This window comes from Typopeltis vanoorti, chromosome 6, assembly GCF_054136105.1.
Source record: "Typopeltis vanoorti isolate ZY-2024b chromosome 6, IOZ_Tvanoo_1.0, whole genome shotgun sequence".
NCBI lineage: Eukaryota > Metazoa > Arthropoda > Arachnida > Uropygi > Thelyphonidae > Typopeltis > Typopeltis vanoorti.
The window spans coordinates 38,889,664-38,916,205 of NC_143554.1; the positions used below are offsets into that span (position 1 = coordinate 38,889,664).

The 26,542-nt window shown below is 34.5% G+C and overlaps 1 protein-coding gene across 1 annotated transcript in view; it reads right to left on the bottom strand.

Annotated features, from left to right (window-relative positions):
* Positions 1–20,149: 20,149 nt before the first annotated feature.
* The window catches only part of LOC150105393 (uncharacterized), a 156,468-nt gene continuing 150,075 nt past the window's right edge, over positions 20,150–26,542 (bottom strand). Inside the window, exons 4-5 of the mRNA XM_090393951.1 lie at positions 25,668–25,739; positions 20,150–21,393 (exon numbers count right to left, since the gene is read on the bottom strand). Of these exons, the coding sequence (XP_090250077.1) occupies positions 20,150–21,393; positions 25,668–25,739 (1,316 nt within the window). The remainder of the gene's footprint in view (positions 21,394–25,667; positions 25,740–26,542) is intronic.

The following is a 26,542-nucleotide window of genomic DNA, read 5'->3' on the forward strand; positions in this document are numbered from 1 at the left end:
TCGGCATCTTTAATTTATTGTATAACTAAGTGAAAAAAATTTCAACAGTTATCCGTGAAAGTTGGGTAATTTTTCAGGTCATAGAAAGTTGGATCTACACCCTTCAGTAACAGAGCCACAAATCTAAAAAAAAAAAAAAAAAGTAGTCTTTCCCTTAATTCAGTACATTATCAACATTATGGGCATGCGAAAAACATGAAACAATAACCTGTACAATTTCCAAACTACTTTAGAAACTTTCGAAGACAGATGAGATCGATAAAGATCTGTTTTTACTGCTCACAGCACAGGGAAGTTTTGCCTTTCCTATTTCGAAAGTTGAGTACCTGGTCAATGCTCTACAACTTATCCGCAAAAGCACCATCTACCCATGAGGCACTTGTCACAGCGTCCAATAGCAGAAGTCTTACCAGCTCATTACAACCTACTCCATAACGTCATTAGATAACTGAGCACTACTGGAATATCCGTAGCGCAAATATACAAATCGCGAAATATTTATTGTACAGATTATCTCACCACCAGTAATGGATAACCAACTCGGTCGTGATTTGATTTTTAGGGCCATATTTCCTCCTAGTGAATTGGACAAGTATCCAGTGGCGCACGCAGGACTTAATCTTATGGGGGGGGGGACGAGTTGAGTAGACGGTTTGAGAATACACACTACGCATCGTATACGATCTATGACTGAGCATCTACACAATGACGTTGCTAGAGCTTTTGCCGCCCCTCTCAATACACACCAAAAATACTATAAAAAGTCAAAACGACGTATAGGATAAGGTTCAAAGTGCCGCCCGGTGCGGATCCCCCCCCCCCTAGCTACGCCACTGCATCTGCAATGATCGCCAGTACATGATACCCGTGATCTCCACTGGCCCGGCTCAGGCAAACGAGGTAGCGCTCGGTCCTCCCGAGCACTACTTCGTTCGCCTTGTGTTCACAGAGGCTGTGATATCCGTGAGCTATAGGGTATCCCCCCCCCTTATGTGATCGTTAATTCATAAGTAGTGTAGAAATAGAAGACACAACATAAATTTTTAAAAAAATCAATGTTAATTAGGAAAAGAATTTTGGAAAATTTTCTAGTTTTTTTTTTTTTTTCTTTGAGAGATGCCAGGCCCCTCTGAGTGCACCACTGCAAGTATATATTATAACTTTGACAATCCGCTCTGAAACTGTATTGAAGCAACTGGACCCCAATATGACTCCTGTCCGACAGAATACCGATTAGGTTAAAAGTAGCAAATAAGCTACGAGCTCCATTCTTTACTCTAGATCATAGGTTCCCAAAGTGGGCGGTACCGCCAGCCAGTGGGCGCTGAAGCCTTCTAGTGGGATCAGAAGCATTTGGGGGCGTTCAGGCGGTCGGTGGCTCTTTATAGAAGAAATTAATAATATATATTTAAAAATTATTTATTTTCGTGATTTTGCGATTAGATAATCATTTAAAATTTAAATATTGAATTTTAATTCATCTTATGCCCGTCTTACACGATCAATTTTTTATCAATTTTCTATTTCAATTATTTAATCATTTGAAAAATTATTATGTCAGAAAGAAATAGATGTCATTTTTCTATGTCAATGAGAAAATTGAACGTGTCATACAGGATATTTTAACTTCTATGTTTTTATATACTTAAAAAAATGTATTCATTTTTTGCTATTGTAAAAATTGATCGTGCCAAACAGGCTTTAGTCTATCCACGCAGCAGACGAGTCTTAACTAGTAGTATGTCGGTCAACTATTACGTTGGTAATTCACTCAATTCAGCATGTTTTGACAGGAATATGGGTGCTTGCAGTGACTTGTTCAAAGCACGGGTACGATGGTATCGCAGACAAGTCAATGCATGCAAGTCGATTCGGGCTAGATTTCAAATCTATAAATACCAATGGTTTAGGAATAAGTTTCATTACTTTTTGTGTGCTTTGCCAACAATCATCAGTCGAAAGTGTGATAGATAAGTGGAGTCATACAAAGTGTAAATTAAATATTTTTATTTTGTGAATATTTTTGCAAATTTTATTACTTCATTATGTCTGAATATAAGAAGAAATGTCGACAGTACAGTACTGAGTATTTGAAATATGGTTTTATTCAGTCTCAAATATTTGAAATATGGTTTTATTCAAACTGTTATAATGGGGAGGGGGCGTTACAAAATTTATGTCTTGCAAAGTGGGCGGTGGCCCGAAAAGGTTTGGCAACCTATGCCCTAGATATTCTCTAGATCTGATCGCAGCAAAACAGGATCTACACTTCTTGAAGCACGAAATCAAATATCATCTTTGGAAAGTGCGAAAGAAAGAAAAAGTATTCCCTACATCAACAGTGTCGACAGAACTGTTGATGTAGGGAATACAGAACATGGCAAAGAACATGTTTTCCTTGGTTATCAGGTTTTTATATTTTGAAAAGAGTCTTGGGGGGGGGGGGGTCGCTATCAGGTCTAGTGCCGAACTCCTTTGTAATATACAAGACTAATAAACCCTTGCAGTTCTTTCTCTAGCTTTTTTTTTTTTTTTTTTTGTATGATTTCTTCTCTATCTCTATTTATAGAACTCTGGATTCTTCAGTTTTTACTTTTTTGTATATTAGTCTGTAAGGAAAGAAGTGTTGAGGTCATAAAGGGAAAAAAATGAAGTGATAATGACAAAAGAATGATTTGCCATTAGATACTGAGGCCAAGCGTCCACTATGATGTTTACCTTGTAACGACTAAAGGTCGGAAACTGGTGTAGGTTGACCCTTTCCATAATATTTTTTATATTATTGGATGCTGAGGAAACTGATGTAATGTAAGTCAACAGCCTCATATATAAGTATATGACTAGTCTCACAGATACTTCACGCGCAGAGTTTTATTTTCTTACACTTGGGAAAGGATTTAAACAAGAATATAATTTCTTGTTAAGTTCATGTCTTTCAGCGCGATTCTCATTCTGTATCAATAATTGATAGAAAAAGTTGAATTCCACGAGCTTGGAATTCAACTGTTTACAGAGCTCACCGTATAATAGAAAATATGCCAAAGTATAGCCAGACTAAAAGATAATATAGTGTATTCATAGTTATTTATCTGTAAAAACCTTGATTCGAAGTATCCGTCAGACACGCGGAGAGTGTTGCTGCAGAAAAGCTTAGTTATGCGTGACGTTCGCGATTCAATGAATAATCAAATCCTAAAAATAGTGAGCTTGGCTACACTCTCCGAACTAAAATAGAACTTGCAATTCAGTAAATATCGTTGATGTTCGGACTGTCACTCCGATTGTACCACACCGAAGAAGGAAACACACCGTTCAAAACTGATGAATCATATGGGCTCGATATGGAATCGTACGCTTTTGAATGACGACGTTAAGCAAATCGACTTATTACAAACAGCTGATGGGATAAAATCAAAATAAAAAGTATAAAAAAAAAATCACTATAAAACTAAGGTTTCTTTTCTTTTTTTCTTCCCCCTGCAACTTTGACAAAGATGATTGTTCGGATATAAGCTTTCGCGTATTCAAGAAACAGACATTGACGACATACACACTTCATATAACCAATGGCGTTAGAACTGTTTTAACAGCGTCGACTGAGCTTCGCATGCTGGTTGCTGTTATTTTTGCATCATAGTCGAATAAACTAAGGCTAAAGCGTTCTTGCGTAAAAATCCCCATCTTATTACGAGCCCGCGTAATACTCAATTGAATAGCCCTTATCAAGTCATCATCCTAGAAGGGATTCGAACCAAGGTTTTTTTTCAACAAAAACACATCATATGGACAGATACGAATCGCTCGCTGCACGCACAGCCGCTATAAGCTGTCAACTGAAGTGTTACCGCGATAACTGGTCTTGTATTGGCGGGGGGAGGGAGTTGATGGCAGAGTTCTATCTTCAGCTTCAGGAAACTTGGGGGAGGGAGGGGTAACCAGCAGAACAAACAACATCTGAGAACGTGTAGGAATAAATACAAATAGCAGAAAGCAGCCAATACAGATAGATTTAACCATTCTGTCGAAGTATTAATTAGCTAAATTAGTTGGCTGTGATTTCACCGAGCCTAATACATTAAAGGGAAAGACGAGAAGAGCTGTTGTATTATTCGCTTTAATATATAATTTTATCCTTTAAGATGCAGCACTTCATGTGGATGGACCATTTTACATTAGTGTTTTTCGTTGCTTTTTAATGACAGGGAAAATTGATAGGAAGTTAATTATAATGTAAACTGCTTTAACCGTGTAGTACTCCCTCCCCTCCCAATGGTATAATATACGAGTATATCTCAGGAATATTCGATTATGATAAAAAGTAAAATTTTTAAATGAGCTGGATTGGCTCATTTTGTACACCCAAACTGTAAACTGTTCTTATCTTTATCAAGCATCTGTTTAAACAGTATCAGCTAACTGCGATTGTACTATTTTTCTCTCACACAGTCCATACACGCAGGTGTATATGGATACAGCTGTCTATGGTTTGATCTGTACACTTTGTTTTTGCAATTTCGATGCAAGGCAGCCTTTTAGGTGGTTCTTTAGTTCAGAATTTACGCAATTTTATATGTATATAAAAAAAAGAAGAGGAAAGCATATCACTTTTTGTGAAACAAAAATTCTTGTATCAAAAAGCCGTACATGATAGACTACAAATCAGTGAAACTATTAATCGGAAACGAAATAATTAATGATAAAAAAGTAAAAATTAGTTATACTTAACAGAAAAAATATTTTAATTTGGGAGAAGGGATGGATCAAAACTGTAAATTCAGATGTGGTGTAAAATAAACTAAAGATTATTTAGTTCATTTTACAGATTAAAATAAAATTTTTAATCTATAAAAAAAAAAACTTCAACCGGTTATGTTTGGTATGCTTGTGATTAATTATAATTATTTTTGAACTATATAAAGGTTATAATCTATTACCTATTAATCTATTAAAATGGTTATAATCTATTACTGTTGTATAACAATACTCCACCGTATTTAACAAATTGGCTTTCGTAACTGTAGCATAGTCTTTCCCTCTCATATGTGTGTGTAATTGCGTGTGTTCTCGTAGCCGGTTTGCCTGGTTGAGGCATATATATATATATATAATAAAAGAGCCTAATTTGTGTACAGGAAAATTTAGATAAAGAGCATCGTTGAAAAACCAACCGATCTACGGAGGTTCTTTATAACTACAGAAAGGAATTTAATATTCTTATTAAATAATATGGATATTGTAAGTATAATTTATTGCTAAAAAGATTAGAAAATTACGCTTTAAACAAAATCTGAGAAATTCTACGTGTGCGGTCTTTTGCAGTAAGTTCTATAGATAATCTCGTAATTTAATCCTCTTAATTAGACATTAAAGTGGTGAATCACTGTGAGTCATATATCACAATGATGTAACCTCCTACGAATAACCGAACTGCGCGAACCAGAATAACCATGATTTAACAATTGAACTTAATATTAGAGCTACGCTTCATCGCTCGTTGTTATACCGGATGTTACAAAATATTAAATGACCATGAGGTGTTGCATGACAAATTAATGAGATCGGTTAACTGACCTTCAGCTTGAAAAGGCTTTATAATCGATCCTCGCATAATATACGTGATTCAAATCCTAACACTTCCAAATGATGGATAAATGTCTCAATTGAATACAGAAAGCACTCCTGTTTGGAATCTGAGTTGATTTAGAATTAATGCGAAGGCACAAAATCGTATCAGTGACTGTCAGATTACTGCTCTTCTTAGATAGATTTTTATTTCTAATTTCTCGAATGCCATATGACCTAAGTTAGCGAATGACACACATTTTATACGCCTGCCACCTGAAGCATCTCATATCAGCTACTCTGATCTTGACTTAAGGATCACCTTAATGATATCACACATTTTCGGGACATTTTTGTACCTTATTGACTCCTTTGTTGAAAAGGTGTCACGGTGCGTTGCAGAAGTTTGTCAGCATTAAAAGAAGTGTAGATCCTGTAGTGTCATGTATCGTCCGTAGAATATTGATAGCCTGAGTGTCGAATTCAAAATTGCTGTGTGGTGTGGTACTGTATTTAGAAAATCAACGATTTGTAAGTGAAACAGGATACTAAAATTAATCCAGAAAAAGCAAATTTAAAGTAGATGTTGCCTGCTGCACTTTTTGGTGATAGCCGAGGATGTGCTGCAGTAATGCTTTGTTTTCAAATATACAGTTTCAGAGTGTACGTTTTCCTGGAGATATCACCACAATTCTTCGTATCCTCAGCTCATTAGCAACATCACGCCTGGACCACTATTTGGCCGAAAGGGCCACTATCTTGTCAGTTTTCAATCTATCTCTAGGTAGAAGGCTCTTCGAATCCCATTTGAATATTTTCAAATGCTTTAAAATTTTTTTTTTCAAAAATTTGAAAATGAACATTTTCAAGACTCAAAAGATTTCTTCACGCCGGATAATGAAAATCATTGTCCGGCGTGACTCTGGCATCCTGTTTGTTGGACGCTAGGAAGTGTTGTTTGTAAAAGTATGTTTAGTTTCTAGAGTAGGATTCCTGGATTAACAAACCGTAGTTCACCATAGTACCAACAGGTGCTATGTCATTAAGGGTGGGAAGACATTAAGAAACAAAGATGGTGTGTGGGAGGGGGGGGGCGGAATGATGCAAAGGAAAAGAATTCCTGATTTTCTGGAAATGTACACTCAGGTCAGCGAGTTCTGCCACTAAAGACCAGTTTATAGAATCAGTATTACCGTATCTGCTTAGTAAAGATTTTTTTTTTTTTTTTGTTAAAACTACTATTTTGTAGAAATAAGTTAATATGATTTCTTTAGAAACACGTCATATTAGCTAATTAAACTGAAGGTTTAATTAGTTAATATGATAATGAGCCTGCTAAATCTTTAGGAACCCTTTGATGAAAACCCTCCCACCCCATATGAAACTGGCTGATTAAGTGGGTAAGTTAGAGGGTCTCGAATGCTGAATCTAACCTGGAATCGAATTCAGATATTCGATTCCTCTGTTACATTACGCAGTGATAACGAATGACGAAGAAGCGAACTATGTGTAACTGTTGATGGTGGAAAAAGCCATGTCTCTGGGACGGGAGAAAGGGGGGAAAAATAAAATAAACACTCGTTCTATCGATATGTGAGGTTGGCTCTTGAGATCCAGAAAAGGGAAACGAACACATCCATTTGCGTGATTAATTTTTATCATGATAATTACAAATTTTTGTGGTAAACTTTGTTCTTCAAACATAGTCAACAAATTATTATAGAAAACAATTATCCAGACTTTTTGCATGATTTCGAATAAGTCATCTTTGTAATATGTCCGCCTCTATCGATATAGTTGCTAGACCAACCAATCTTTCTTGGATCATTGCTGTTCGCAAAACCGTCGACAGGGTGTAGCATACAGGCGGCCTGTCTCACGGCATGGCTTAATAAGGGCGCTCGTTCAGCCATATTAGTAGGCGCCGTCAAGTGCGTAAAGAAGTTTTTCAAGCTTCTGATTAAAAATTATTTGCGAACAGCAATGACCCAAGAAAGATTGGTTGGTCTAGCAACTATATCGATAGAGGCGGACATAGCTTATAATTTAAATTTAGAAGAGCTTAAAAACAGTTTTATTGTGCGATATCCCCGTAGAACAAACGTTTAATTATTAATATGTAATTATTTTGCATTAATGTTTCTCTTGTAATAAAAACAAAATAGCAATTGGAGATTTTTTTATATTTTTGTCTTAATTATCAGGGCAATGTTTAATTGTTTGCCTCAGGGCGCGATCTAATCTGTAGACGGCCCTGGATATATTACCAAGCCCTTTTATGCCATGTTTTGTGAATGAACATGTCTGCTTGTCAGTGGAAGAAAGTGTTTTATTGTACTTCAGGTGTTTGTTCTTCATTCGCATGAATCTTTTCTTACTATCTGAATTACAGTATCAAGTCATTTATGGCACTTGGAATAAAAAATATGGCACTGCATATTTTTGAAAATGAGTAATTGTATTGTAGTCCTTTCCTCTCAAAAATTTAGAAATAAATTTGTAAAATGTATTTAGAAAAATTCGCAAATTATAGAAAACTCTTTGGGAAATGACCATTAGTTCTTAAGTATCCCCCCCCCCTTTACTGCAAAGTGGAAATTCTATTTCAAAGACGGTGATAAAAGTACCATCAAACTACAGTTTATAAATTCTCTTACTTCAGCTTAAACACACACACACACACACGTGTGTGTGTCAGCTGATTCTCTTCTAAAGAGAGGACTTATAAAAAAAAAAAAAACGCACCCCACTCTCTCAACGTGTTATTGTCAGTTGTGTACCAAGTAGCTTATTAACTTGTTTACATGTTTATCCAGTTAATAAAACATAAGTTCTTTTCCAGAGTATTTATTTTTTTCAAGACTAATGTTGCTTAATTATTGCTCCTCAAAACTTCTCCTCAAGCTTGTTTCAAAGCAAGATTTTTTTTCCCCACGATATCGAACTTCCTATTCAGAAATACACAATCTGCGAAAGTTCCTTAGTGTAAAAACTTCAACATTTTTAAATTCTTCTCTTGTTAAGATTTCAATTCCATAATTAAAAGAAATTCGAGGTGAGCATTTTTTTCCTTGCTTGGTACCAACATATCACGATCAATATGGATTGCGTTGAAGTATTGTTCCTTCTCGCGATGATTGCTTGGAGGCAGTGGCGCACCTAGGATTTAATCTTGGAGGGGGGGGGGCGAGTTGAACGGATAAAAATAATTTTAATACAATGAATTTGCATTAAAAATATTTTTATCTGTTCACAACTAAAATTCGTTAAATTTCATTCATTCAATAAAATTCATTAGGTAATTATAAAAATGTATTTAAAGAATAAAATCTAGTTTTCTTTTCTTTTTACAAAGCTCTTGAATTATTTCAGTCGTGGTTACATTAAGCTCTCTTTCTCTCTCTGTGTGTGTGTGTGTATATAGCAAAGCCAGTCCGTTCAATCGTGATTGTGTCATGGTAGATCTTAAATAGGTTTTTAAAAGGCGTAAGTTAGAAAACGACCTTTCACTGACGCATGTTGTTACCGGAAGCATTGCAAATATTTTTAATAAGTTATAGATGTTAGGGTATATCATTTTGTCACACTTTGAAACTGCATCAACGGCATTTTTGCATGGAGCTATTGCAAACGGTTTTTCAAATTTCTTATAACACAACTTGAATTCGGCGTTCAAAATTGCTGGATTTGTATAAGGCAAATCACCGGCATAAAATTCACACAATTGACGAAAATCATCCATTACACTTGCCGTTGGAGCAGCTTTTCCATTTGGTAGAAGAGAAAAATATATATTTCAAAATGTTGCGGTGCCGAGTGAAACGTTCATGAAGTTGAGTCAATATTTGGTCAATAAATGGAATGGAATAGTTCTCCTGAAATACTCTTCTACAGAATCAGCTGGAAGATTGGTCCTTAATGTTTTTTGATGAAGTCCTTGGCTTTTTAATGTCAATATTAAAATTATTAGCTTTTATACATGCTTCATCGTAAATATCCTTAAATGAAGAATCTGGTGTTTCACGAACGGTATTTAATTGAGCCACAACATCATCAACAAAATTTAGGGCAATTAAGAGGTCACTGTCAGAATTTTGCATTATTTTAGACAATGGTAAGGTGCACGTAAATATTTTTTGCAAGCTAAATAAACATGTTAAAAATCTTAAAAGATATTAATATTATAAACAACAAGGACGTCCTGTCTTTTAGGGGTATTGAAGAAATTGTGTACCTTTTCAATTATGTCAATGCAATTTCTTATTTGTCACAGATATAGCATTTCCAAGTGCCAAATTCAAACTATGTGATGCACAATCAACATATAAAACTTGTCGATATTATTATTACATAACATCTCCAGGTAGTCCAAAGACATATCGAGGAAGGGCACCTACTCTGCAACTCTCCGTCTTCACCAACTACAATCATCATCATCATCTACACCAATGCTGTCTACCGCCGACCACTAGCATTTTCACAGACAATCACAAACATCCATGCTCACGGCGGGATTCGAACTCGCAGCCTTTTGGATGGAGAGTCGGCCAACCAGGCCGGATATATAGATAAAAAATTAAATTTTGTGGATAAAAATTAAAACAGTTTTAATTTTTATTAAACAAATAAAATGATATAATTATGTTACTATTTACTTTTAATGAGATGGATGAGTTTCTCGACCTTGCAGGGTTGCTGAATATTTTGCTGAATATTGGTCAACTTCAGTCGAAAATCGGCACACACACACTAAGACGAATTCTGTATTTTGTTTTTATTTGAAGGAGCGATGAAAATCGTTTCTCGCAAAGATAGGTTGCAGAAAACTGCATGACGATTTTCGACTTCTTCAAATAATTCGGGAAATTCACTTCTCACTGAAGGCGAGATCCAGAATCGAGCCAAACCACGATCATGGAATTGCATTTTAAGCCCACTCACTTGAAAGCTCAATTAGCTGCTCTTTTTTCGATAACGAAAGGTCGTTCTCTTGACTGCAAGCCTGAAATGGATCGTGAAATCACAGAAATTTCTTATAAAAAGTTATTCGGAAAATGTTTCCAAATTCTGTTTCAGAGTTTTGAGGTGGACACAAACCCTTTCCCAGTGGTTAAATTCTAAACTAATAAGTTTCGGGGCCCTATACAAAATAACCAATTGTATTTACCTTTTTAATACTATCTGGGGAAGCTCCAAACCTCCCCGTCCCTTTCATCACGCGTTCGTAATCAGGCTATTGTTGATATTGACTTTATATATACATTCCAAACTGTAAACAATTGTTGAATAATAACACAATAATGTAGGCATAATTACCGTAAAGGGAGAAAAGTCACAAAACAGAAAAATGTTCCTACAAACTAACCAGTTGTATTTACCTTTGAATGCGATCCACTGGTCGAGTGTCCAGCAAGTCAGCAAATCTTTCCTTTTGTTCAGCGTATTAATATTATCGCATTGCAACTGATGGGAATTCTGTGTTTCTGTGGATTCGTTACAGACCTCTTTCTCTTCAGAAACTACACACAAACTGTCATTACAAACTCGTTTTGTATTATCACTGTCGTCCGAGATATTTTTCCGTTTAAAGAAGGGTACCAATATACTTATCCATAATTGAAATACCGTACTTACTCGCATATAACTCTCACCCCTGATTTTACTTTTCGAAAAAAGAGATTAAAAGTTTCGCATATACCTCGCAAACGAAAAAAGCTGAAACACGTTCAGAGCAGGGCGATAGTAACTTGCTCCCGCAGTAAACAAGACGACCTCCCCCAATAGCTACTATATTGCAGAGGCAAGAAAAACAAGTACTTTTATTATGTCGGTGAATAAGGTATAAGTAATCTGTGTAATATATTTCTCAACAAATAGTGCAATTGGAGACAATTAATGAATCACGTGTTTCTCTCATACAGAAACTATGCTGTATAGACTCAAGCAAAACCAACCATATGTTGCACCGTGAAACATAGTATCTAACTAAAAACTATTGTTATTAATTAGATTGTGTAAGTTCGCTCGGCAGCAATAAAATGCAACCGAAAGTGTTAAAATTCGTAAACGTGTTAAAGCAAATATATATATATATATATATATATATATATATATATATATATATATATATATATATATATATATATATAAAGTTAGCATTTCAGCTCAATTGTCAGCTTGCTTTTCGCGCAATTTCCGAAAAAAGATATGAATACTGGAGTTAATTCACAACACATTTTGTCTAAGTATTATTTAGCACTTCTGAAGATATATTGAGCCTTGGTTGAAGGAGGAAAACCTTCAACAATAAAAATCAATAAACAACAAGCAATTGGTTGAAATGTGGACAACACATGTTCACTTCAAATCTGACAAAACAGCAAGGGAAGGTAGAAGCAATAAAACCATGTGTTTTTCACTTCACCCCTCTTTTATTATTCGTCATTCTGCCGCTACAGATTAAAATAGTGGCAGAATGTTCATGGAATGAACATTCTGCCGCTATTTTTTTAAGTATTCATTTTATTTTAATAATTTTTATTTACTTATTCAATTTTAATTTGTTTTGTTTGATTAATTAAAATATATAGATTTATTTGGTTAATTTAAGCCTGTGGTCCACGGACCACAGGTTGAGAAACACTACTATAGCGTTCTCTCACCTTATGTGACTCCTATTCATAAGTAGTATAGAAATAGAAGACATGACACAACAACACAACATGAATAAAAAATGAATTTTAATTAGGAAAAGTATTTTGGAAAATTTTCTAGTGTTTTTTAACTTTTTCTTTTGGGGGGAGACAGGGGCCCCTTGGCCCCCTCCCTGAGTGCGCCACTGCTTGGAGGTGACCATAGGAGATGGCATCTATCTACTGAGACGATGCGCAGTTGATCAATTCTTATCTGTGAACTTGTTTTGCCAAAATAAATACAATTAAAATTTTAACATTTAAATAATAATGTATGCATGTCGAGTATATGGACGTATTGTTTCAGTATAGTACTCGGTATTTTTACAATTTTTCATCTAGTGTTTAAAGCACTGTGTTTTGTGTCTTAATTGCAATGTCGCTAAATATGGTGAACTCTTATTTATTCATTAATTTAACAAAGCTCTGTGTTTAGTTAGGAGACATCAGTTCCATATTTGAACGAAAACAGTCATCGAGCGAACGTCGAGGTTTTGAGAATCGCACCGTTGAATAAAAATGAACATCCTACTGAAATTAAAACTTATCACAAATATTTTCAGTTCCGGATCTCATTTAAAGTTAGTGATACAGGTTTGTACCCTGTAAGCTAATAGCAAAAGACGATCTATATCATTATGTAACCTAAAACCACTGCTTCACAGATATCTCGTTCAAATAATTTTCTTTAAGTCAGAATCTTTTAAAATAGCACTATACAGCAGGAAATACGATCTGATGATCTCTTTCCTTTTAGGTTGTGAAATATTTGCATGTTGCGTAATTTGGATACGTCAGCCTCTTTAGCGATAGAAAGGCACGTCTCCCTTTGAGATTGCAAAGGTTTTTGAAAAAACATGCGTTCGTAGGTGAGTATGAATGCAAAATATTAAATCTTTCAAACTAGACAAAAGGGGAAGAAGCAGCCAGCTGATGTCGGGAAAACATAATTATTATAATATTATGCCTCGAACTTTTCAAACACCGGATTTTCACTAACTGTGTTCAAAATGCATATTTTATTCATGCAGTGTTTTGTGAATAACAGATGTTTTTTTTTAAAACTATTATGCAAACGTGCTGTAAGAAATATGCAATTCAGTAGAACGTGAACTTGTATAATAGGAAAAGGAATGGCAATACACGAAGTATATTCTGTTGTGATCTTAATATTAATCAGTGTTAAAGCATTTTCGATAATTTAGACTGAAAACGTTTAAAACAAACACAGTTTATGATATAACAAAGTCTGTTGCATGCACGTGTTACTTTTAAAGAGAACAATCTTAGGAAAGAAAACCGAACATTTAATGACTAATATGGGATCATCGAGCACTTTTAATTTAATTAGGATTAAAAATAATGATCTTTATTAGTTCTCTAAATCAGTTAAGGAATAAAACTATGAGAACTCTTCAATGAATATTTTCTTGTAAAATATTTATTTCATTTAAAAAAAAAAAAGGCGAGTGAGAGAAAAGACTTCGAATAACAGAATGTACCTCACTGTTTTCTTTTCGACAGTTTCAAAAAGGAAATAATTACCACAACTCAAAAGTATAAAAGTGGACTGGCATCTGTTGACGATGAGTATTCCGGGTGTTCGCCAACCTTTTTTTTTCTTTTAATTAATTGATTTTTTGACATAACTGACACGATTCTTGTTTCCACATCAACATAGGTTATCCTTACCAAGAAAACCGAGACTTCTGCAGATATTTTGAGTATTGATGCTAACATTTGGCTCTTTGTAAATGGTTTTAAGAGAATTACTTCGAAGCGCCCATTCATAAAATAGCAGTGATATATCGCAGAAAAACAATAATCGTTACAGAACCTTTTTGATCACCCTCACTTCTAATTTTAATTGGTTATGTTAATGACCGACAGAGTTACCGCCTAACAGTGAAACATCAGAAAACTTTTGAAAAGTGATAAATGTAAAACACAAAGCTTATTTTTTTGCGCTGCTTGAGTAATTACTTGATATCAAGCTATTAAAGTAAAGTTCCTTTTTTTTCTATTTTTCATAGTAGAGAAAAGAATAACGAGGATTTGAAAACAGACTGCGATATTCATTGACGTTGATCCCAGGGAGCTTTAAAATATGGTACTTACTGTGCCTGCTATCTGAATCAAGTACAATGTGAAGAGTTGGGATGAAAAAGTATCACCACTGAAAGAATCTAAGTGGCCTTAATCCACGGCATATACCGTGGATTCGGATACGATGCGGTTATGTAATATATATATATATATAATCTCTCTCTCTCTCTCTCTCTCTCTATATATATATATATATATATATATATATACAACTACCAGTTTATATGTTTCCGTTTTGTTTTTTGTTTTTTAATTTTTTTTTATTTAGTCTCATTCACTTGGAAACCTATTGTGCATTTTAAACATCGGCAACAAACAGTAATATTTCGGGAATTATGCTCTCCATACATTTTACCTTTTCAAGCGAACTCGTCTATGATAAGCAGCCCTCTCTTATATAATACGTGCTGGGACTTATTAGTATAATAAGAGTACAACATGAGAGGCAGATTTTGCAGTACAATCTGCTTTATACAGCTACGCAGTTTTTAAGTTAATGTGAGGAACCTCATCATTGAACGGAAATCTTCACTTTGAGTATCAAACAATTTAAAAGAAACATCGACTGTTTCAGTCTGATGTTATTGAAGCGATATCGAGACTATTTTCTTTTTTTTTTTCTGTTAAGATTTCGCACCTGCATGGTAAAAATAAGTAGCGTGAATATCATATATTGCTCTTCTGGTTTGTATTACTTCACCAATAGGTCAGTGTTTTCATCAGGAATCATGTTATAAATGTCGCCTATTCGCTATGTGATGGGTACATCTGAAGCCATCAGTTTATACAATCATCCTCAGCAGTAGCGCACTCAGGATTTAATCTTGGAGGGGGGGGGGGGGAGTTGTGTAGACGATTTGAGAATACAAACTACGCATCGCATACGACCTATGAATGAACATCTCCAATGATCGCTAATTCATAAGAAGTATAGAAATAGAAGACACGACACAACATAAATTAAAAAAAAAAAAAAAGAATTTGAAAATTTTCTAGTGTTTTTTTTCTCCTTTTTCTTTGGGGTCAGGCCCCCTTGGCTCCCCCTCTGGGTGCGAAACTGATCCTGAGGTACTTCCATATGAACGAGCAACCAATGCAGTCGTTGTCACCATGATGAGAAATAGCTATAAACTTGCTTTGTTTTTATTTTTATTTTTTGTTTTTATCATCATCATCATCATCATCATCATCATCATGCTTATCAAGGATTTAGGCCTAGAGTGGCCTGTTCCGGCCTTAGAAGTCATCGTTGAATCTTTCAAGAGGAGGTTTTGGTTTTCTTTTCCCTAATGGCTTGTACTTTAAGGCTTGTTTTGGTAATCTTTCTGTTTTCATTCTTTGAACGTGTTCCATCCATTTATGTTTATATTTTTTAATTTTTTCTATTACTGATTCCTGGTTTACTTTGCAGTTTTTCTCATAAACTTCATTTCAGCTGTTATTAATCTTTGTCTTTTTGTTTTATTGTCCAGATTTCACTTCCATACATTAGGATGGTATGGCTAATGTATTGTATACTTTTTGTCTAGTTTGTTTTTGAACTAGGTTTGGTTTAAATATAGAGTTAATTACACCTCTTATTTTTAAGTATTTTGCCATTTTTAGGTTTATATCTTTTTCATTTTCATATATAATCATGCGACTTAGGTAGTTAAATGAATTCACCTGTTCTAAAATCTTGTTAAAGGCCATAGATTTTTATTTTACTGTTGGTATTATCATACCATTATCTTCGGCTATCTCATTTAGATTTAAAATAGCTTTCTGTAGGCTATCTTCAGAATTTGTAATTCTTATTTGGTCATCGGCAAAAAGGAGAGTGTTTAAGTTCACAGTAGGAGAAAGTTTAATACCTTGATGGAAAAATTTATTCCATTTTATTATTCTTTCATTTAGGTACATATTAAAAAGAGTTGCTGAGAGGGGACATCCCTGTCTGACTCCTTGGTTTATCTCTCTCGTATATGATAGCTCGTGATTTAATCTTATTTGTATCTGATTATTTTCATATATACTTGTGATAGCTTTTAGGATATTATTTCGTCTTTGTCTTTCTTTTAATATGTTAAATAAAATGCTTCTTTTAACTTTGTCAAATGCTTTTTCAAAGTCAAATGCAATATGTGTTTCTAAATTGTATTCTCTTCTTTTCTCTATTATTAATTTTAGGCAAAAGGCTGGGTCTATACATGATCGTCCTTTTCTAAATCCATTCTGTACTTCTAAAATAAAGTTTTCAGAATATTTTATTAGTTTGTTATTTAAAATTCTGCTATATATGTTGTAACAGGAATTTAGTATACTGATACTTTAGTATACTCTATAGTTTTTAGGGTCATCTCTACTACCTTTTTTTAATGATAGGAATCAAAATTGCTGTTTTCCATTCTATTGGGGAATTACCAGTTGAATAGATTTTATTTAGAAATAATAGGAGTCTTTCTTTAAACCTTGTTCTGCATATTTTTATAGTTCTGAACCTAGCGTATCTTCTCCCGGTGATTTTCCGTTTCTTGTTTCTTTCAGGCTGATTTCTAATTCTTCTTTTGTTTTTTCATTTTCATTAAGTGTTTGCCAATTTATCTGTCCACAATTCTGTATAGAAATTCTTCTAATTTCAATTCGGTGTTTAATTTAATGTTTTCTTTAGTATCTGTATTTAAGTGTTTCAAAATCTTATATACATTGGTTCTTATTTTATATAAATCATGTTCTAAATTAGAAACAAATTTGTTCAATGATTCTCTGTCTTTTTCTGACTTCTCTTTTAGCTATGGCTCTTATTCTTTTATATTCTAATCTTTTACTGCTTAACCATTTATGATAGGCTTCTTTTTTTCTTTTTGATTATTTTGATTTCCTAAGCTTTCATTTGCTGCTGCATTTAGTATCGTTTTTATATTAAGCCAATCTATTTCTATTTCTTCAATTTCTTTTATTTTATCTAAATATTGGTTAATTCTTTGTTCATATAGCCATTGTATATTTGTGTCGTTTAATAATCTAGTTTTATAAACAAATGTTTTAACTTTTCTTTCTGTTCTTGTTATTTGTAGCCAGATGGTAATCTTAGTTTTATTTTAACGAGGAAGTGGTCACTACTTATTTCATATCCTCTGTGAACTCTAACATCTAAAGAGAACTTTGATGTCTTTTCATTTAGGATAAAATAATCTAATATTGATTTCCATCCTCTTGCTGCCCAAGTATATTTATGTTTATAGAAAGAATTCATTATTTTTAGGTTATTATAAACTACAAAGTCGATCAATTTTTTACCATTCCTGTTTAAAGTATGTTCTCCATATATTCCTATATTATTATTAATTTTCGTGTTTCCAATTCTTGCGTTTAAGTCTCCTGCTAATATTACATAATCATTTTTATTTATTTTTATTTGTTTTTATTTTTTGGAGAGCTAAGACGCTTATATGCAAGGAGTGTTCCGAAACTATTGCACACCCGATGCGCTTGGAGTGTGAGTAATCTTGAAATGTGGTTAATCGTGTTATGTTGCTTCATCTCTCAGATTCAGATCAGTATACAGTGGTGTACAAAGTTGTATTAACCTCCCAACCGGCCGAGGTAGATGAACTACAAATACTACTTGAGGATTTCTTAAGAATCAAAACACCAGGCTTTCCATCTTTTATTGTGTGATTACCTTTCTGCGCCGTAATCCTTAACGGCATTTGTAGAGCCTGTAACGGAGCGACCTTTGTGCCTACGTGACTTAATATATTCTCTTTGTTCTCAAGGATAATCACTACTGCTGCTGGTTGCAATTTCTGAAATAAGCTGGCTTAGAAAATGCTACCTAATAATCCTCTCTGTCCCGGTAATTGGCTGAAAACTTAGTTACACTTACCGCAATTAAGAAAGAATACTTCCTCATTAGTCGCACTAAACAGCACGAAGTAGTAGTTTAGTATGTGCAGTGTACATCTTGTTTCATTTGATTAATTCTTAGATATTTTAATGCCGATATTTCTTTTGCAGGCTGATGCACTATTTTTGTCAAAGTTAATTCTGCTTAAACCTGAAACTTGCACCCTTAAACTTGTTATTGCATAAACAACTGAAGTACTGGAAGAAGGTTGTTGAAAAATGTGAAACAGTTTGCAGTATCAAATATCTCAGGCAGGACAGTATGAATGCCACTTGAAATACACCACCAATTATACAAAGACTTGTATGGTTAAGCAACTGTAGATAGTACCGTCGCTGAGCACAAAGTTGATTTTCGAAAAGTGAAAGCTTAAGTAGTTAATCGGAGAAACTCGGCAAATAAGTCAGATCACTACTGAACACTGGATTTTAGCACAAAAGTGTTACAGAACTTGGCTATGATAAAGAGTGAGCAGGCTGGTCGTCACTATATTTACTAGAGAAATGAAGCAGAAGAGCCTGATTGCATATATTAACAATGGAAGGCAATGATTTATTTTCACAGATCGACACTGGAAACAAAAGTTCGGTCTATTATGAAGCGCCAAAATGAAAAATCAGTCTATGGTATGTCACCAAGGACCAAACAGTGCATGCTGAGTGTTGTCTTTTGGGAAAATGACGCATTTTCTCCAGAAGCTCTATAAAGACCCCGAATACAAAAACCAATGAATTAATCTAGCGAGGATCCACCACTCACTGATTTTGCAACACGCAAGAGGACTCCTCCACACGATGTATCGAAGAGATCTGATTTGACGTGTTGAAACTCCCTACAGCATGGACTTGGCTCCCTCATACTTTTTATTTCTTGCTATGTTGATTGTATGTAAATTGAAGACGTATATCACAAGGATATATCTATTTTTGGAAACGAGAAACAAGTCAAAGCAGAAATGAGAACATGTTCCATAAACAACCTAAACCAAGACGTATTTTGAAAAGCAGGTTATGCTATGAAGAAAAGATATTGAAAGGGGGGAAGATTATGTTGAAAAGAGTCTATGAAAATAAATCGGAGACTTCTGATTCCATTTTCTTTTTATCTCGTTGAGAAGGAATAATAATTGAAATGTACTTTAGGATTGTTTGTCGCACTTAATCTGTGGCAAGTGATATTTGATACTACACACCGTTTCCTGCTATTTTTATAAGTTTCTAATGTATATTTTCAAGAAACGCAGACTGAACATTGTCCAATTTAGTTTATTTCTCGGTAAAGGCAGATCTGAAATAAATTATTTTTGTGTGGCACAGTTTTTAATAAAGAATAATCCTAACTGAATTTAGTGACTCAAAATGGTGTCTTTTTGCGATGTACGGACGTGTACTATCATCATCTTTCCACTTAATAAATGAGCCAGTTTAGAAAAATTAAATTGTCAGCTAAATTTCAGAACAATAAAATGTTTTAATAGAAATGCTTTTTACATATATATAATATTTATTTTCAAGGTATAAATATTATTCTTTTTCTTTTAACCACGCTACCGGCCAAGACGTCTATAGACAAGTTTATGATGGATGCGAAGTTCATATTAAAATTATAATATCATTGATATTACATTGAAAATATGATGGATACGAAGCGTATGATGATGCCTATTTGATCCATAATGGCCGGTGAGGTGGTTAATATCCCCGATAAAATGTTCCCTCATAAATATTGCAAAGAGATACCGGTGTAATATTCTTTATTTCAGCTTGATTTATTTATTTCAAAGAATGTTATATCGCATACTATTTTTCTTTCTTTCAGTCTATAATTATGCTAAAATGTTAAAATCACAGTGAATTATAGTCACTATGACTGTTACAAAAATATGGCAAACACATTTTGCTTAACTGCATGTTGTCTCAAACAAAATGCGGTTTTCCCTGATAAAATTCAAAAAGTTGTCCAATGGACAGAAAATCTTATCCGAACTTCCTTCTTTAATCCCTTTTCTGCAGAAAGGGGTTAATGCAGTGACATCTCTGCCATCGTAAACAATTCTGATGAAATAGTTTTTGAAGGACTCACTTCGTTTCGTATCGACTATAGATGGTAACAAATCAAATAAACATTTCATCGGAAACATGCGCAGACCTCGGTAATAAACTTCGAAGATTAGTCTCGATGCGTAAGGTACGACCAAAGAATCTCCAAACCCTAGAGCGGTCGTTAATGGAATCAGAGTAAGGTCATGACCGGAATAAAGGACAAAACGCGGTGCCTCTTTACATCGATTAATGAAATTCCTGATGTGATTTCCTATGCTCACTAATAATCCGTATACGGTAACATCGGAACTTGTTTTAAATTCCTTAGTTGAGATAATATTCTTGCTCTCGGTTGCAAAGAAGTTTGCCAGCATTTTTATGTCCTCATTAGTTGCACATTCCTCCGTCTCGGGTATACAAGGCAATGGAGATCCATGGCATGCATAAGCTAAAAGCGCATCGAGCAGATCATAGGGAGAAGTGACATTGGCTTGGTTTCTATATCGTTTAAGAATGGGATTAAGACGTTGGACCATTTCTTCAGCTCCACTTTGAGAAAAGAACGCTTCCTTTTGGAGATACTGCATGGTCTTAATGAAGTCAATATTCGGGCATTGGCAATAACGTTGCTCTAAACAAAAGCTGGAATTGTCGGATGCTTCGATACTGGGCTGGGAATCAGGAAATGTAGGAAGGAACCCATAAGAAAAAGCAAGAGCACTCTGAAAAGAACGTGATTTTACCGTGCTGTAAATCTTCACCTGCCGTGGGGACCAGTTACAAGAAAGAAGACGATGCTTCTTATTATACACAGACTTCAGCAACTGGCCTAGTTTCAGATGCTGAAGGGCTCCTTTCATCGTCAAATCGTTGAGAACCACGCAAGAATTATAAGAAGGTACCAGCGGGAATTCTGAGAAGGGATCAGCCGAAGAAGGGCGTTTTAAATCTTTCATGGTCGAAAGGTATTCATCAAGAACATCTGAATTCTCAGCACTACAGTCAATAGACGCTAAGTCCCTTACTGGCACTGTTGGGGCTCGATCGCCATGTCGTATCACAACGATGGCCATCTCCAGCGAGTAAGAACTGCCAACTTTACCTGAAACGAAACATTTTAGAAACATTACTCCACTACTTCTTCAATGTAGCTAATCATAAATTTTTACACACAAAAACACAAATATAAAAACCATACATCTTGAAATCAAGAGTGAATTTAATTTATATGCATTTAAAAATACTTCAGACTACCCAAATACTGTATCAAGAAAGCAGCGAGTCGGATGCAGTTTAGAAGCTACTTGGTAGACGATTTTATTAGTGGAGTTGTTTGGGGCTGCTGCAATTGTGTTTGGAACTTTCGAAGGGGGGTATTTATATATTTGTATACATTTGAAACGTTAATGTCTTAAAGTGAAAGTTCAAATTTCACTTTCTGAGTGCTTGCTTTTTTTACATGAGATGTTATTTTAATACACTTCTTTACATGCCTTGAGCACTATGAAAAGAGACACCTATATTTTAGCTTAATTTACATCAAAGCTGAAATATAAGTGTCATTTTCCAAGATGGTCCAACGTCTTAATTTCAGAAAATGGTTAATGCAGTAGTTTTGTCTCCATTGTGGCCCTCTCTTAAACCTCCCGCCCAGTAGCAGCCCGTGCATAAGCACTGCGACACTGCAGTACCCCCAAGGAAAAAATTAAACGTCTTAATTTCAGAAAATAGTTAATGCAGTAGTTTTGTCTCCACTGTGGCCCTCTCTTAAACCTCCCGCCCAGTGGCAGCCCGTGCATAAGCACTGCGACACTGCAGCACCCCCAAGGAAAAAATGAAAAAATTAAATTTTGTTTGTGTTTATAAATAATAACAATGCTAACAACATTATATAAATGCAGTACATCATGTTAAAGGTTACAGCTTATGTTTCGACATTGATTGAATAGTTAATAATTGGAATTGTTCGATTAATGCTTTTGATTACGAAACAAATGCACTGCGATCTAACGCTGATATTAGTTTGCTCTTGCCATTGCACGTTACGTCATTCCCAACTGTAACTGCTCAAACAGCAGTGTATTTTTAATAAGCTTACTGCCTTATTTCTGTGAGATATGAAACGTTTATTATTGGTGCTTGTTTGGTGAATTATTTTTTGTAAATCTTATTTTATTTTGTTAAAATAATATTAATTATTTATTTATTATAGATACAAGGCTGAATTATGACGAGTGTCACTGTTGAAAATATGAAAAGAATTAAATTTGGGAGTGTTGGTGGATAGGGAGTTGAAGTTTAGGGGCACATCGCAAAAGTGACTAAATCAGCTCATCAAATCACTTGGTTGCTGAAAAATACTTTAGCAAGCAGAGACAAACAAGTTATTGTTCCTCTGTATCGAGCCTTGATGAGACCCCATCTAGACTACTGTGCCCAGATATGGGTGCCAGGGTTTCTTCTTGATGGGAAGGAGGTGGAGAGGATCCAGAGAGACGAGTCGCCAAGATGATGGTAGGTCTATGAAATGAACCTTTTGAGAACAGGTTGAAGATTTGTGGGTTGCAAAAATTGGTTGATAGGCGGAAAAGGGGTGATATGATTGAGACATTCAAATTACTGAAGGGTTTTTATAAGATTAATCCAGAACATATTTCTGAGAATAGGACTTGTGGTGGGAGGACTAGGGACCATACATGGAAGCTGGGAAAGAATGTAGTTAGCAGGGGTATTAGAGCTAGGTTTTTTACTTGGAGAGTGGTGAATGAGTGGAATAGGCTGTCAGAGTCTGTTGTGGGTGCTCTGACTGTGAATGAGTTCAAGGCGAGGTATGATAGATATTGTGTGAATGTCGAATAGTTGTTCTTGACATGACGTTAGGGCCTCCCTCGATGAGTCTATCGACTCCTTGGAGTTGCCCGAAATAATAATAATAATAATAATAATAATAATAATATTTTTTTAATTATTGTTACACGAAACAAATGCACTGCGATCTAACGCCCATATTCGTTTGCACTTGTCATTGTTATTGATACGAAACTTTTATCATTGATGTTTGTTCGTGGTGAGGATGAGATATTTTTAATAAAGCAATTTTTAATATTAAATTTATTTATTAATAAATTCGTTACTCATTAGGGGGAAAAAAAGTTTTTTTTTTTTTAATCCGATAGTTGAATTCGTGATCCGATGTTTTAAATGTCATGAACGAGAGTGTGGCAGACAATTGTATAAATATTCATTCTGTGGTCAGTTGTTCGATTGTGAGGTGAAAATGATGGAGTTTCTAGAAGGGCGACTCTACTTGTCTGATCCAAAGATCGACTAACTCTCTAGAACCAACCAAAAAAAAAAAAAAAAAAAAGAGCGGAATTCCCTAGTAAGCCACTAAAATCGAAGAATGTGTAATGGTCTTTCTTCTCGTGATATAGCATTACGAAAGCAGAAGGATTGCCATAATCTTTACTACTACTATGAGAAAAAATTACTTTTCATCAGTATTGTTTTAAGCATGCTCAGATTGCTTCATTGGTATGAAATAGATGTATAAATAGGGTTAGACATAATGAGGCTAACAATTGCTTTACTTACGAGTGCATTTCAAAACCATACATTTATGCTCGGTTTAATTTATTTATTTGTTTATATATTGCTCAGGTTGTTTCATTAAGTGAATTTAAAGTTTCAGCTTGCAAATTTCTATCGAATACTCCTGGCGAAGTATTTTTAAGTTTGAAATAGTTTTATTTTTTTTCTTTGACTATTTATATTGCATTCAAGTTACACTGGAAATGAAAGAGATGTGAATATTGATACACACAGAGAAAATCCATTGAACTGCTTTTAAAAACTCTCAAATTCCAACTCTCTCAAGACACACAACTAGTGGTTAGATAGAATAACGAGCCCCATAGTTCAGTCAGAAACAACTTATTTTGGTTCGAAAAACCTCGGTTCGAATCCAGTCTTTGATGCAGGGAATACAGATAGAGGCTTTTCTTTTGAATCATTTAATAATAAATAATATACACTGTTGTAAATGATCTATTATTGTACATTTTGCAGGCAGAGTGGTTAAAGAAACTGCTTTCCAACTAATATTGAGTTCGAATCCCGCTGCGAGGATGGGTGTTTGTGTTTTTCTTTAGGTTTCATCGCCCATTGTGAAACCGCAACTTGTTAGGATTTGAAATGGCTTGAAAGAGTTCCATGTTTGATCTCTACAATGGGTTTCCAAAACATGTAAGAATAATTTGAAAATAAAAGAAAAAAAAAACCTTAATCCTCCATGGGGGATGATGTAGTATAATTTCACAATAGTTTGTTGTGGAGGGGAGATGCAATCATTGTTTAAGTACAGTGTCAATTTCATCGTCCGGTGTGAGAACACCGGAACATCCTCCTTATTGGAGGCCTGATGTGGCTTGAAAAAATTCCATGTTTGGTCTCTAGAGCAGGAAAACCTGCTCTAGAGACAAAAAAATACAATAAAAAGTACAATGTTTATAATATAAAATAAAAAATATCTTTAGCCTACCCACAGCACGTTTGTGCGATAGATTTCTATAAATCTTCCGTGGGCGGGAACTACACACACACACACACACACACACACACACACACACACACACACACACACACACACACACATCAAAAATTTAATTATGATAATAAATTGTAAACGTATAATTATAAAGAGGTTAAGCCTGATGGAAAATTTTTGTGTAACTACAAAAATCTCGGGATTTTGAACTGTACACCAGGGTTAATGCTTTAGGTTATAACACCCAAATATCATTCCTTTTAAGAAGCACTGTTCTAGGAAAGGATTAAAAAAACTAATTTTAACGCTTCCAATATTTCATCTGAGTCACTGTGACATCTTCAGGGATTACAAATAACACTTGTAGCACACTCAAATAAAACACAATACTAAGTGAAATGCGTGAGTAACTCTAAATTCCTATCTAGGTAGTGCACCCTCTATGGGCATTTGTAGGTTGCCTAGGCTCGCGAGCCACATTCGGTCTCGAGCAATTTTGACTTTTATTGTGTTTATCATAAACAAATGACAAAATCATCTGAAAAAACCTTATGGCTCTTGGACCTACGTAGCTTTCCCCCTTCCCGGTATAGGCTTTTTTATGTATACTGTATCTCTGTAATTTTGCTCTCATATTCTTGGATTTATAAATGTTATCCATAAATAAAATCTTCAGACATTTTTTTAAAAATGAATTTGAATTTTTTTTATTGTTTCGTTTAAAAGAAAAAAAATTCATCATTTACGGACTTCCAGAAGGCATAGAAAACAACAGAATTAGTAATGGAAGAATTTCAGATGCTTAACTTGACATCCAAAACCCCACTTACCTTCCTTTCCGAGTACAATATTTTGTGGCGAATTACAGTACCGCTTAGTTTCCGTATCAGAATACGTCAAATCTGTGAACAGAAAGGAGAAATAATTATGCAATAAGAAAATAATACAAAAAAAAAATACTTTTTATCCTGTTTGATAATGCAAATAAGAAGCATGGTGCTTTTATTTATTTAGTGAGGATTGCAAAGCATCGTTTTCATTGGATGAACTCTTAAATGTTCTAGAGATTTCATGAACGGAGAGATTTATATATATATATATATATATATATATATATATATATATATATATATATATATATATATATATATATATATATATATATATATATATATCATCTCCGTAGTCAGGGCTCGACAAATACTTTCGTCCACTTGCAGGTAGCGAGTAATTTTGCCAGTTGGCGAGCAGCTGAAGATCGGACGAAACAGATTTTCTTATTTATTAAATATATATATATATTTAAACATAATTTTATATGTATATATAAACACCAGATACAGTAACATTGATCAGTTTATGGGGCTCCTATTGATTTATTGAGAGAGATAATTTTTTTTTTTTTTTTTAAAGGAGCTTTCGGCTAGTACATTTTTACGTGTCGAGTAGGATTTTACACCATTTGTCGAACTCTGTGCAGTGAACGTTTACTATGGGATTATGTGAAATCACTATATTCATCATTTAACTGCTACTGTAATGTGTGAATGTTGTAATAAGACTGTTATATGAATGCACTCATGATTAAAAGAAAGAATCCATAGTGGGCTTTTGTTGATGTGGTAGTAGATGATTATAGCATTAATCTGAACGCCTGGTGCATACGCAGAAATATTTTTATGCTACAGTAAGTTGAAACCTAAAA